General features: G+C 40.9%; 1 protein-coding gene across 4 annotated transcripts; it reads right to left on the bottom strand.

Annotated features, from left to right (window-relative positions):
• Positions 1-2,606: 2,606 nt before the first annotated feature.
• LOC110946095 (uncharacterized) lies at positions 2,607-9,743 on the bottom strand. Of its 4 annotated transcripts, none has more exons than XM_051955907.1 (5): positions 8,491-9,743; positions 7,895-7,988; positions 6,254-6,538; positions 5,967-6,094; positions 2,607-5,577 (listed from the first exon to the last, which is right to left on the bottom strand). In XM_051955907.1, the coding sequence occupies exon 5, from the start codon at positions 5,275-5,277 to the stop codon at positions 4,153-4,155; it is 1,125 nt and encodes a 374-aa protein (XP_051811867.1). In that variant the 5' UTR covers positions 5,278-5,577; positions 5,967-6,094; positions 6,254-6,538; positions 7,895-7,988; positions 8,491-9,743; the 3' UTR covers positions 2,607-4,152. The 4 variants fall into 4 exon arrangements, with proteins under 4 accessions (XP_051811867.1, XP_022043365.1, XP_051811866.1 ...); XM_022187673.2 differs by having other exon boundaries at positions 6,254-6,421; XM_051955906.1 differs by having other exon boundaries at positions 7,895-9,743.
• Positions 9,744-15,144: the final 5,401 nt, after the last annotated feature.

Raw genomic sequence — 15,144 nt, 5'->3', positions numbered from 1 at the left:
TCTCCGTTTAAAGGGTTAGATTCTATCTGCCTATTAGTATTTCCCCTAACAGGTTTCAGCAGAATAAATTAAGCTGGAATTGAGAGACACTCGCCCAGGTTCTAACTGCCTTGCATCCGAACGTCTCACCCCTCTTATCTGATAAATGCTATCCCACTGAGCAGCCTTTCTAAGTAGTAGAATTGATTTATCATTCACGTCCGTTTTCGGTCAGCTTCTCTCTAAGGACTTGCCTGCACTTGGTGCTATTCCTGGGTTCGTTTTAGAGGTTTGGAAAGAACTAACCTCAGGGGTAATGTTTAAACATTCTCAATTTGGACTGAGTAACCTGTAAGAACCATTGGATTAAATGCACACAATCAACTTAACTTTTTACCACTATGCAGATTTTCAGTGGTTTATAATAATTTCATTAGGCTTCTCTTTAAATGCAATACAGCTTTTTATTAAGCAAATTTTAGCAAGAGCACAGCATCAATTCATGATTAAAACAATTAATTATTTCTGCTTAAAAAATGAGACTAAAGTAATTAAATTGAGCGTACCTGACAATCTTCTCTAATTATTAAATTTAGGAGAGAGAGCGAACAGCGTGGCCACTACCGTATCACTCGGTCTTGTCTTGCGTCTGGGAAAAGCACTCAGTTGTCCGGAGGACTCGGTACGATGTCTTCTTTGTGAACAAAAGAATCTTATCCCTCTGCAGGGGGGAGCGGAGGAGTCCTGTAAGCCAATCGTGGTCTGGCAGTTACCTCTGGAATCGGCTGGAGCGTTAGTGCTTACGCCCCAGCTGTCTTCTCTGTGGTATGGTGGTGATGGAAAACCCTCGTCTGTTCAGGCTGTAGTGGGTCACTGGTCTCCCAGCCCCGGGGAGGGGAACAGCCCAGTGCTGTTGCCTCCTTTGCCTCTTCGGGTGTAGTCGGATCTTCCCTCTATCGGTTTCTTCTGGATAACTGCAGAACCTCTTAGGACTCTCCGTTTGGCAGAGTGTGGTCTTCGCTTGTTGAACAAAGTCAGAAAAAGACTTTGCTTCCAACGATGTCCTCAGCGATCTCTGGAGCCTAAGTCCCGCGTCGTCTTCCCGTCTCTCGGGCAAAAGAGGAAGGTGAAGATTCTTCAGAACTCCGGCCAAGTTCCCTTTGCAGCTCTTCTTAGCAGCTCCGGCGAACAACTCCCCAATAATGTCTCTGCTCTCCCATTCTTATACTCTCTCCAGACACACAAAACTGGCTAGGTACGCCCTCTGACACCGTCTAACTTATGCAATCAACTTTGTCATCACATACAGCAGTAATACAGAAGTCATGTTGTTACAGCAAATACACAGTGTCCACATTCTGTTTAACACACACACATTTCAGCCCACCCTTTTGGGTTTTTCCCAAACTTCCCTTTTTTCTGAGGAGGCTGCAATGTCATTGTGGCTGCCGAGTCATGGTGACTGTTGTTTACTGCACTTCTGCTTTCTTAAGGCCTGGACACACAAGCCTATGAGGCCTGTACACACACACAGAGCCTAAACAAGGATTACTTCACACAGAATCACTTCTTAAATCATTCTTCTCAATCTGAACATAATAAATCATCTGAATCATTACTTCAATCAAATCAACACTTCAAAAAATATATATGTATTTTAGCAAGCATAATCATATGGTTAACTTATAATGTTTCTTCTTAAAATCTTTATTTGTCTGCTTCAAAACCTTTGTTACCTTAGGGCCGTAATGAGCCTGAGTCCTCTCTGAGACCTCAACATCTGCATCTTACTTGACAGATTGGAGTTTCTACTGGTAGAGATTACAATCACAAACTCTACTGGTAGAAATTCCAACTCTACCAAATCGCAGTCTCTACCCTGACATATGTTGCAGAAATACACAGCAAAAATCACAGTGTATATTGCACTCTATAGGTTTACATTTAACATGCATATATAGGTCCAAGATTTCAGCGTTCACTGAACACCGTCAAAAGAGGAAAATATATACTCCAAACATAGAGTTACATTTGAACACTTAAGGATTACATATGTACTCTGAAACTAATACCTTCTGACTCTGTTTCGATGTTTTCCAACACCTTGCAGTGTAAACCTAGAGCCCTTACCGAGTAAAAAATGTACAACCAAGCCTGTGTCTCAGGAACACTTTGCAGAGCTGATTATTCAAAAGTACTAATTATGGAAAATATATTCCATAATTAGTACTTTTTGACACTGTTTCAGTGCTTTTAAAGAGGTAATTATTTAACACTTGGGAAGTGAAAATGTATTCTTTGAAAGCAACGAAACAGTGTCACAAATTCTTAGACGAACACTTGCCATGTAACACAACAGTCACATTGTCCAGTCTTTTACACTTCAGGAATGAACAGTCTACACATTATGTTGTTGAAAACAATATATGTTTCATTTACATGTGTGATGTTAACAGAAATAGTATAACCTGTTTCTTATCAAAATGCTGACGTAATGAACCAACTCATTCCTACTTTCTGCTGTTCGGTAGGTTAACAAGGCAGATAACAGACGTTTGGAGCAACTGGCAGGTCAGTCATGAAGAATTCAGATCATCACAGGATATAAAGTGCCTTTGTTTCATAAATGGTTTTAACTTGGACAATAATCCTTTTTTTTTTTAATTAAAAAATGATCTCACATTGGACATTTAAGCAAAAAAACATTTCATAAGTCAACAGTCCAAAAATCCTGTTACAACAAAAAGACAATGTGGATTACCATACAGAAGAACCACCAGAGTAGTGAAGCTTCTGGGCAAAGAAAACAATAAAAAAAATAACAATCACCACACAAGATGATCAAAATCAAAATGGCTACCTGTTAAGAAAGTTGAGTTTTTCAACCAAACATGTACAGGAACAACATATTTGTCATGTCTGTCAAAACCAGAAGTTATCTGCAAATCAAATGGCTTAAAGAAGCGCAACTCATCAACTTTCAGCAGGGAAGCATTTTCGTCATTTCCCTGTACCACATGAAAGGAATGAAAATGTTCTGCAAAACTAAGCGTCTCAAAGTCCTCTGTCAGAAGAAAGTACCCTCCTTCAAATACAGCAATGTCTTATTTAACCAAAGACTCCTCTCCTATGTTTGAGCAAACCAGAAGGCCTGGGCGACACTCTGTCCCATAGCAAATGATCCAAGAAGTCACATGAACTTCACAGTCCAAGCCAACCTGCAGTTCTCCTGCAATCAACTCACCATTTGGCAAATCACTGAGCAGAACATTTTTTACTGGTCCACAGTTAACACTTTCAAATGGCATTGATTCCCAGTGGTATGCTACTGCCTGCTGATGTTTTGGGGCTAATGACTTTGTGATATTTTTGAAACTTTTGATTGTGTTCTTGAAAAACCTGTTTGGCTTCAAATCTCATTGTCCAGACATGAAGAATTGGGCCTATTTTTCGAATGGATCTGGGGTAATGAGTCATAAAGTGATGTTTCGGGATCATTTTGCGATGCGAGTAAAGCTCTTTGAAAAGTTTATGATGATCGACAATGAGATGCTTAAGATAGACCGTCATGCCATCAGTAATGACTGGTGAAAATATGATGTTCAGAATTTGCAACAGAAGCAGAAAGTCTCCAGTGTGCATCTCCTTCATGCACAGTATCTCCAAATATTAAGGGCATATTCCGGACTAAGTAAAATGTCTGAATGGCACTGAGACCAATTCCATTTCCAGACTGCTCCAAGTTGATTCTGGTTGGTCGATTTTTTTTCGCTCAACAAAGCCGTAATTGTATGAGTATATTCGGTTACAAACATCTTTCTTGGATATGATGTTGGTGTCTGAGAGGTAACCAAAAAGAAACTTCAGCTCAAATTGCCCCACTCCTAATATGTCATGCATAATGTCGACCGCAAAGTTGTCACAAACGTGAAAGTACTGCAGATCATTGAGTAAACATGTTCTCTTAACGCCAAATGTTGACTGCAGTGTAGAATCTGCTATGAGGTCATTGCAGTGCTGAGCATGCAGTACTTTACTGCGCAGTGTTATTCATGGATCATCACTGAAAACTGTCTGTGACGTCTTTGTCAACTAGACAAAAGTGGCAAAAATGGTTTGCACTGAAGGACTCAACATACCCAAGTAGTGTGTGCAACCCCAAATTGTCCCCAGTCACTTGTGCAATTGTTCCATGAATGGTTCATCAGAAAAAGGAACTTCAATTCCAGTACATTCAAGGATTTTCAGATCATGTACAAAGGGCTCTAAGATTGCATTAAATCCATACTTCTTTACATCCTCAGTATGAAAAAGTGCCAAAAGATGAATATTCATGAGAGCTGAGTGTATCTTGGGCGATAGGTTTCGTAAAACAAAGTATACTCTTCCAACTTTATGGATACCATGCTTGGATCCCAGTGGATTTCCTGTTTCAAAATCATCATAGAATATCTGTATTTGGAGAGAATTTGGTTTTACAGAGAACAGAGGGTGATTTCTAAAATAGTTCCCGTCACAGAAATCTTTGTAAATCCCAGTTTCCTCACAAGGCTGCACAAAATGATTACAGATCTCTTGGTTGGTGAATATGAACTTCAAAGTTTCCAATAGAGGAATGTAAAATAAATCGTCTGTTATAGGAACTTGATTGTACATGCCAGTGGTTCCATTCCTTCTGACGTCATACCTCACACCGAGGGCAATCTCAACAGGTTCTACAGTACCCCATTTCTCACAGAAAATTTTTTTCCATTTTGTCTCACTCTTCAGCTCACTAAATGGATCGTCAAGGCTCTCAAAATAACTGTCAAAATTTCTTCTCATGTCTTCATCATTTGGGAGTAATTTTACAACATCCTCTTTGACGTTAGAATGCAGTTCCTCGACAAGTTCCTCCATATTTTCAACAACAGTTTTTATAACAGTAGTAGCCACACCACAGCCTTGGAGTTTTGCAGTCAGGGATGCACACATTTCCTGGGTATGTTGCCTGGTCTCAATACAACTTTGAGAGTTCTCTGGCTGATCTGGAATGAAATTTGAAGCCATTTGCTGATCAGACACATCAACTAAATGAGTGACTGGTCTAATATCAACTTGATATAGATTTTCAGTGGTGTGTTTACTATGAAGATGTTTTCTGAAGCCTGAAAAAGTAGAACATCTCTGGCAGCATCCATTCTGGTCACACATTAACTGAATTGTTTTGCCAGGATAAAAGGAATGAGAAAGCTTGAGATGATGGATCAACTTTTGAATGGAGACAAAAGTGGATTTGCAAACAAAGCATTTATACATCGTAGCTCTTCAGTTGAGGAGCTTAGCTCTAAGGTCCTTGACTCTAGGAGGTTTGTGAGAATGACCTACATTAATGTTGTACATGCTGCTTAAGGCCTGGTCATAAGAGATGCCAAACACATAATGTGTTTTGAAAAGTTCATCAAAGGCTGACAGGGAGGACTTGGCCTTGCAGGGAAGGAGCTCACCATCCAATGTGATGTAGTGCTCATGGATGCTTCTTCTTGTCGTCCCAACTGCTAGGATGTAGGGCTGCCTCCGCTGCTCTGTACCAGAGCGCTCCTGAAGGCTGCGACATGACTGTACGATAACAATAAAGAAAATGATAACTACACTATACGTAACATTTTGCTAGATAAGTCAGACTTTTACAGAAACACAACCTTTGATGGCCTTTTTCCATGCCAGACCTGCTCAGCATTTCATAATGCAATCATTTTCTTTTCTAGCATGGTCACACAAAGAAAATATGACATCAGACAGGTCATCAGTGTTGTCTACCTATGCAGACCTTACGTAATTTCAGGTATTTCCTTGCCGAAACGTACTCCGTTTAGTATTTCTGTGGCTGCCTACCTCAAAGGTAATCTGAGATGTTTGGAGTGGAATGACCAAAATTATTGTTTTTGAAGTATGAGGTACACTACTGCCTACGGGATGGGTAAAAATGGAAAAAAGAACACACTGACCTTTTGAAACCTGATTACATGGTCCACAGCTTCCTGGATACTGATCTTCACAGCTCCCTTCTTTCCACTTGGCGGTGGTGGCAGGAGGAAGGCCAGCAGTAGCAGCGAAGCCATGTCACTATCCCAACCTTAGAAGGGGATAGGGACATAAATACTGATACATAAATATTGAAATCTGAAAAGCTAAAAAACACTATTTGTCTAAACAACCATTTCTGGTGGTTGATAGATTAATCAACTTTCCAGAAGGTGGTCAGAGATACACCAGGTTAATATAAATAATTTACCTGGGACCTCACCATCCTCATCAGGGTTCTCCTCCGCAGACTGGATGAAGTAGTCAAGCAGGGGTGGCTTTTGGTTTGCTGTATGACTTTGGGCTTGAGTGTTCCCCATTTCTCAAGGAGTTTTGATGCAGTCTCAGCTCCAAATAACATGTCAAAGTCTTGCAACACCTAAAAGATGATGTTTTGTAGTTTTAACAGCTTCCTTCGCCGTACAGGGGTCCTGAGGAAAATCTAAGCTCTCCCTTTCAACAGTGGAGGGCAGCATTACGCATTCTATCGTACAGCCTGCCGGAATTAAAAGAAGAAGAAGAAGAAGAAGAAGAAGAAGTAGTCCAAACAGTTATGGCTTGTGCAAAACAGAGGAAAGCGCACGAGAGAAACCTCGCTCTGTTGCGGTCGCATCGTTAACTCCCGCCTCTGGTGCTCTGATTGGTTCGGTCTGATCTGCTCGGAGCTTGAAAACCTGTCAAAATGTGTCAATGGAGGAGGGCTAGACCGTATTCCTGTATATCCCTTATAACGGGAATACAGTCTAGCTAAGCTAGGCTAGCACTGTGCTGCTTTGCTCAGGATCGTGGATCAACTTTTGTCTGTGATGGAAGGTTTCTCTCATTTTTATGAAGATCTGTTCTTCATCTGTGCTGTGTTTCAGGAGAGATATGGCCTCACAACACTGGTCTCCCTCCAACTGTTGCTCCTTAGTCACTTCTCTCTCCAACTCTGGCCCACTTCTGTCTGAGGTGTGACAGCTCCTTCTCCTACCTCCACAGTTACTGCCACTTCTGAGTTCTTGTGTGTTTTTAAGCTTCCAGGCAATGTAGCCCTCATTGCTCTTTGCATCAAAAAAGTGTTTCTAAACATAATTGACAGAGTTGGAAATGCTTAACCCGTTGCACTTCAGTTGTGCTTCAGTGTCCCGCCCGCGGTACACTTTGAGATCTGCATAAGCAATTTGCTAAATGTCTGAAACTGCAAACGCGCTTATACGAACACTATACGCCGATGGAAAGCTTAGATTCTCATGAATCCGCCGGTATAAACCACTTTCAGATGTGATTACCACAGCGGGTGAGAAAAACACATTTGTCCGACAAAAACGAATATCCATCCATCCGTTCTCTGTACACGGCTTCAACGTACACAGCGCGACTCACATTTCCGGGTTCATTATTATACACAGATGAAAATATTCCCCAAAAAACGGCCATAATCCAACCTTGGACATCCAGACGACACAAGCCAGTAAAACATTTTGTCCAAAACATGTCCTGAAGTCGGTTTATAATCCACGAATCGGTCGTTTTCAAGGAAATGCACCTCGCGATGCGCGTCCAATATATTTGTATTTCTCGTCATATTTTTATTTACAAATGTTAGCGATTTTTTGTACTGAAAATGGCTGAAATTGACTGCAGCTTAAAGGGTTAGAGAACAATCTTCACAAACAAAATATTGCTAACTTTGATTGCAATCTTGCATTAGCTATTACTATCAATGGTGTTAATTCTCCCCAAGCTACTTGCACACTTAACAATACTGATAAAATGAAGCCTGTGTGTATTACTTTTGAGAAACAACAAAAGCTGTGATCACAACCATAAGTGCTGGGAAACAAAACCTTATTTTGATATCTATACTCACATAGCCTTTTTTGGAGTAGGGATCTTTTAGAGAGGAGAACAATGTTACTATCCCCACTGAGCACTGTGTTCTTTTGTCCATAGGTGGAGCACGCCTGTGGGGGTTAATGACACCATGTACAAAAAACCAATGCATCAGAAAATGTATTAGAAATATTACCAATATGATCTGTTTAGTTTGGCATCCATTAGTATTATTGTATCGTGATTTCTTGAAATCTTGACAGCAATCCTTTCTTTCTGTTAAGAATTAGCTTTCTCCTTTCAGTGAAGACACCCACCCCCTATAACAGTCTTTCAGCAAGATTAGATCTAAGTACCATCAAAAGTGGCACACTATTTGGAGGTCCACGTTGTTTGGAGGCGCCATATGAATAGGCTAAAGTATAACTATAACTAAACAATAGCAGTGTCCTGGTGTTTACATCATTATCTCAATAAAACCAGCTCACTCCAAGGTGATTCCAGACGACTGCTCATTGGCCTTTGCCATTTACTGTTCATCACTTGCTGTGTCTATTGTGACAATGATGTCTGACATTAAATACTATGAACGCACTCTTCACTAAATCATGAACCATGATGCATTTCACTTACCCGTACTTTTCCACCAGATCAGCAACAACAATGTTGACGAGTTCACGACGTGTTCGGTCCTTCATCTCTCCTCTCATTGCAAATTCTTTAAGTATCTTCTCACTTCCAGGCTTTTGTTCCAGAACTCTTTTGATAAACTTGGTGAGAGGAAGAAGAAAAGTAACCTGGCAATATCCAGATTAATAATTGTGTAGTACTTGATAGTACTCCACAATATCAATCTGGGACCGCTCCATGTAAATCCGTTCGGAGGAAAGAGGCACGGATTGGACAATGCAACAGTATGTCCCGCCTCTGACAGGTTTGTTTTTAGCCAATCGCGGGATCTTCACAACGAGCGGAGCCAATTGGTAGATTAAACTCTGACCAAAACCCGTAGGTAAAAAAGCACAACATCTTTACCATCCAGAAATGCGCAAAGAGCCTCTCGTTGTTCTTCCTTCAAAGAAGCGACACGAGATTCAGCTAAAACTGACTTAATAGCAGCATCTATACGATCGTTGTCCTCCGTTGCCGTGTTTGTTTTGATCTACTGGCGCTTGGTGTCGTCTTCACACCCGGATATCCCGCCCCACACACGAATACTGCTGCGTGATTGGCCCGTGCCAACTTGGCTCTGTACAAACAGTGAATGCGGGAGCGGAGCAAGATGGTTTCTTGAGAGATTTGTGAACTCACAAATATCGCGAGAAATCAACTTTCTGGCAAGGTTAGAAGAAAAGAGTAAGACCAACAAACAAAATGCCAAAAATACCAATATTTATGACATAAGGAGAAATGTTTCACCTCTTTGGCTTGTGATGAACTATCTGTTAAGAAACCGGTGGGTGAACCCAAGCAGCAGGCAACAGACAGGCAGTTAAATTAATAAAGGAGTTTTAATAAGAACATAAAATCACTCCTCAGGGGAGGCACAGAGACAAAAAACAGAAAGAGGGGCAAAACTAAACTAACTGAGGGCAGACCAGACGGCCGTGGAAAGGGCTAAAATAAAACTATACTAACAGGGAGGGTGGCTCGCGTTATGTCCGGGGGATGGGAGACGAGGTGAGGGGCTGAGCTGAGGGAGCCGGTGGTGGGTATGTGATGAGAGCTGAGGAGTAGATGGACCAGAAGCAGATGGAGGAGAGGTGTGGAGTGGAGAACGGGTGATGAGCAGACGAGGTAATCCAGAGAGTGGCTCGTTGTGGCAGCGTGCAGCGTGTAACGGCCCAGCGTCAGAGCTGAGGCAGAGCCAGGCTTTTATCAGCCGATGATTGCCAATACGAGCAGCTGGGCTCGTCCACAGCTGCTAGAAATCAGCAGAGCCACCGCACCGGAGAGGAAGAGGGCGTGACACTATCATCGATATGCTGACTTTTTTGGGAACATAAGAAGGGTGTCATCAAGGCGCTGTCTTTTTGGCGACATCAGAGAAGCATCACTGTCTGATGAGCGAGATGACAGTGACAAGGTGTCTGTGCACGAGGACAGGACGGACAAATCTGAAAAAGGGGGACCACATAATTTCTAAAAAAACTTTCTCCTTGCCGTTTCATTCAACAGTCCACAAGCTCAAGAGATGAGATAGTATCGGGAGACTGGTTCCTGGAAACTCTGTCTGCTTTTCCTTGCCAGTTATTGACTACATATCAGTTTTGGTGGCTGATGTGTGCCATGTTTTAAGCAGCATAGGCCATGATAGGTAACTGTCAGAAAGCGGATTCTTTGGTACTGTTAATGAGGAAAAAACACTCGGAGACCAAGGATGACTCAGAGTCAAAATATTCATTTAAGAATATTTAGTAAAAACACATTGGATAGTACAGAAAATACATGCATGCAGACTCCATGTTGATCTAGCTGGCATCAGACTGACTTAAACTAAGACAGTATTCCTCTGCATGCAGCTGTTCACAACAAAAGAGCGAATTCTAAACTATTACATGAGTTTTTAACTAAGAAGGTGTTGTCTTCTGATTGGTTCACACTGCCGGATGTCTTCAGTCTTCGTCCAACCACAGCCGTCTTCACCCTGTAATCAGAGTACTTTGCATGTGTGTGTATGTGCCTTCCTGAGGTGTGACTTCCTGTGAGTTTTACACAGACTACAACTCAGCTTTCTGCAGACAACAGGTCTGAGCTTCTTGCTGAATTTATGCTGAGCTTTGAGTTTTATTAATTCAGCTTATTAAATTTATATTTCATAATAGTACAACAATATCAATAATTTAATTATTTGTATAAGGCAGATTAATCTGATCTATCCCTATTTTACTCTAGGATCCTCATAGGTTAATATAGGATTTCTATGCCTGTCCCCAATTTACTGTTAATTTAAGACATTGTTGATTACATTTTCTTTTAAGTATTTTTCTTATGAACATTATATTTTAATCTTAATTCCCCAATATTGTTTTATGGTTTAATACTTTAACTTTTATTCTTGTTTAAACATCTAGCTGTTGTTTGAACTTTTCACCCTTTCTCTGTCTTTCTGTGAGTACGTGACAAGTTGCTCATCTCTGTAACCGCAGACCCCCTTTTTTCTTTCAGTTTTTCACAACTTTTAACGGATGTTCTTTACTTTAATTAAGAAGTTGTCACCTGACCACGCTACTGCCATCCTAGATGCTATTCTTGTTCCAGTTTGTCAGTTTTGAAGCGAGGGGGAAAGTTCTTCCCCCAACTCTTGAAAGATCAGATGTAACCGCAAACCTTTAGTCAAGCGGAGCATGAAGCATTTATCTTAAACTTACTTTCCTTAGGTCTGATGTTGAAACCTGCACCCTGCTTAGATCAACACTTTTCACCCTGTTCAGAGCTAGAATTCAAACATGCATTCTTAAGCACTTTATTACATTGATTATAGGGTTAATACAAGTTGCAGACACACATATATGATCAACGAAGGTTAATGATGAATGTAAGTAATAAGTAAAAGAGTAATTAAATGATGATTGTAAGTAATGAATAAAAGTAATAACATGATGATCATGAGTAATAAGCAAAAGTGATTAATATGATGATTGTAAGTAAAAGTGATAAAATGATGATCATAAGCAATAAGTAAAAAGTGATAAAATGATGATTAATAAGTGATAAGTTAAAAGTAATAAAATGATGACTGTAACTGATAAGCAAAAGAGTAATTAAAATGATTATAAGTAATAAGCAGAAAGCAATAAAAACATGATAGTTTAATAGATATGTAAAATGAATATTCCCCACATAACCTACTAGATGGAAAGACTGTTTTTGTAAGTATTTGTGTCAGCACTGTTATCAGTCAGTCCACTTAGTTTTTACTCAGATGGGCTCTGAAAGATTGGTAATCCAACTCGTGAAAACCTAATATTTTGTGTGACAGAAAACTGTAACTGAACATAGGAACTGTCCAGTTATTTACCCACTACAGAGTCAACATCAGAAATTAGGCCACAGGATGTCAGATTTTTCCTCCAAGATATCACTGAAGACCTCTTTGTCAACTTCTGTTCCAGTGTCATCCACCACATATATGTCTGTCTCAGTGGGTATGCTGAACTTCTCTGTAGCTTTGAATACAAAAAAACCGAAATGAAACGTGGAATATGCTGTAATGTTAAACTTGCCGTCACAGATACAGAGGTTGTTATGCTTAAAATGTCACAAAGCAGGAAAACAATCAGCTTTAAGCATAATTTCATAATAATAATAAGCATAATTTTAAGCATAATAATTACCTAAGGTACAGGCTACGAGTAATTTTTGAAACTTAGTTTATGAGAAGATAATGGCCTGTCTCTGAAAGTAGTCTACCTCCATAAGGCTTAATGCTCTGCTGTGCTGAAGTAATCAAGAGCCTGACCATTATCATACAGCTTCTACATTCCTGTTGGTGTTCAGTAACTACTGTAAAACAGTTACTGTATCTGTAGATTAAATTACTTTAAAATCAGTGGCAACAGTGTCATTCATAAAGGTAGGTGTCATTCTAGACCCTTTCAGTTTGCTAGCCTGCTGTCACTTCACAGTGACTATTCAGTGAAGTTCATTTGGATATGCATAAACATGTCTGGGATGACCTGATATAGATTCATAGTCCACTGCTGCTAACATATTCATTTCACATCAATGCTCAACAGAAACTCTTGACAAAGAAAACTAATGCTGCTGACACTACTTTTTTAAGATATATATATATACACACACACACACACACACACACACACACACACACACATATATATATATATATGTGTGTGTGTGTGTGTGTGTGTGTGTGTATACATATATGTACATACACTGCTCAAAAAAATGAAGGAACACTTTTTAATCTAAGTATAGCATCAAATCAGTGAAACATGTGGATACTGATCTGGTCAGTAAGTAACTGAGGGGCTTTTTAGTGAGTTTCAGCTGCTTTGGTGTTCATGAAATTAACAACAGATGCACTAGAGGGGTAACAATGAGACACCCCCCAAAACAGGAATGAGTTTACAGGTGAAGGACACTGACATTTTTTTCTTCCTAATGTTTTCTGACTGTTTTCACTAGTTTTGCATTTGGCTAGGGTCAGAGTCACTTCTGGTAGCATGAGGTGATACCTGGACCCTACAGAGGTTCCACAGACAGTCCAACTCCTCCAGGATGAAACATCAATGCGTGCCATTACCAGAAGGTTTGCTGTGTCTCCCAGCACATTCTCAAGAGCATGGAGGAGATTCCAGGAGACAGACAGTTAGTCTGGGAGAGCTGGACAGGGCTGTAGAAGGTCCTCAACCCATCAGCAGGACAGGTATCTGCTCCTTTGTGCAAGGAGGAACAGGATGAGCACTGCAATAGCTCTACAGAATGAGCTCCAGCAGACCACTGGTGTGAATGTCTCTGATCAAACAATCAGAAAGAGATGTAATGAGAGTGGTCTGAGGGCCCAGCATCCTCTAGTCCCCGCTGTGCTCGCTGAACTGGCACCCGTGGAGCTCGGCTGGCATTTGCCATAGAAACACAGGATCTGCAGGTCCACCACTGGTGCCCTGTGCTTTTCACAGATGAGAGCAGGTTCACCCTGAGCTCATGTGAACAGACATGAAAGGGTCTGGAGAAGCCGTGGAGAACGTTATGCCTGCCTGTAACATTGTTCAGGATGACTGGTTTGGTGGTGGGCCAGTGATGGTGTGGGGAGGCATATCCATGGAGGGACACACAGACCTCTACAGGCTGGACAATGGCATTCTGACTGCCTTTAGGTATCAGGATGAAATCCTTTGACCCATTGTCAGACCCTACATTGGTGCAGTGGTCCTGGATTCCTTCTGGTGCACGACAATGCCCAGTCTTATGTGGTAAGAGAACTCATGCAGTTCCTGGAGGATGAAGGAACTGATAGCATTAGCTGGCCCCCACGCTCACCTGACCTGAATCCAATAGAACACCTTTGGAACATTATGTTTTGTTCCATCAGACACCATCAGGTTGCTCCTCAGACTGTCCAGGAGCTCAGCGATGCCCTGGTCCAGTTCTGGGAGGAAGAATACCCCAGAACACCATCCATCGTCTCATTCAGAGCTTGTCCTGACATCGTCAGTCATGCATACAAGCACATGGAGGCCCATACAAACTACTGAATACCATTGAGTTGCTGCAAGGAATTTCAGAAAGATGGACCAGCCTGCCACATCAGTTTTTCACTTTGGTTTTGGGGTGTCCTTGAATTTAGTCCTCCTGGGGGTTGATCATTTTCATTCCATCAATAATGTGGCACTTTTCATTCCTAACACATTATCCAGTCCATATCAATGCTAAGATCCAAGTTTGTTTTTTTCCCTATATTGAAATATGATGTGTTTCAAAGTGTTCCTTTAGTTTTTTTGAGCAGTGTATTACTATGCAAACTAATATTAGGAAACATAGACTTGAAGTTGTTCCTTAAGTCCCACCTGCACATTACCCCAATTTTTGTACCAACAGGATTAACGCTACTATGATAATGTCAAGCGAACACAAGTAAGAATGGTTCTAAGAGAAAAATAAAAATCATGTGACAGAGTAGTTATATGGTGCTGTGGGTTACACGACGCAGAAATATTAACATTACCCTCCTGAAGAAAGCTGAATGTGAGACTCCATTTAGCTTGATATATTTCTTCTTTCCACAGTACTGCACTTTGAAAAAGCATCGCTGTAGTTTTCCACATTACTGCAACACAAACATGCAGTTAGTACACACGCAGGACCAAACACGCTTCTACCGACTGACCGCGAATATCATGATTTCAGGAGGGAGTCGGAGTTATGAGCGTAACGTAAACTGTTATAGCATTAAAGCTAACGTTGACCCTCAAATTAGAATAGTATGCAGAGCGACAGCTACCTATGATAGCTCCAGACCACGAAATGCTGTATTTTCAGCCTACAATATAAACCCCGGTCTCACAAGGATTCATGAAACTGTCACGTGAAATTAATCTATGGTTTCGTGCACACCGAACACGATTTTTGTCATGTTTTTCGTGCTGCATACAATGAAATTCAAATCAATGTATTTCAAGCGGAGGGATATTTTGTGCCACTGAGAACGTATTTCAAACGGATGTGCTACAACCGGAAAAAACTACTGCAACGACGGGTTTGATTTTATTTTCATATCTGAATCTTAATCACACCCAGTGGTGTAGTCTACGTGACACGCAG

The sequence above is a fragment of the Acanthochromis polyacanthus genome, chromosome 11, assembly GCF_021347895.1.
Source record: "Acanthochromis polyacanthus isolate Apoly-LR-REF ecotype Palm Island chromosome 11, KAUST_Apoly_ChrSc, whole genome shotgun sequence".
In the NCBI taxonomy this organism is placed as follows: Eukaryota; Metazoa; Chordata; class Actinopteri; family Pomacentridae; genus Acanthochromis; species Acanthochromis polyacanthus.
The sequence above is the reverse complement of the archived record's forward strand: the minus strand, read 5'-3'. Positions and strand labels throughout refer to the sequence as shown.

Bases quoted from the DNA above. Each gene is read 5' to 3' on its own strand.
- LOC110946095 (XM_051955906.1), bottom strand. From the start codon at position 5,277: ATGTATAAATGCTTTGTTTGCAAATCCACTTTTGTCTCCATTCAAAAG.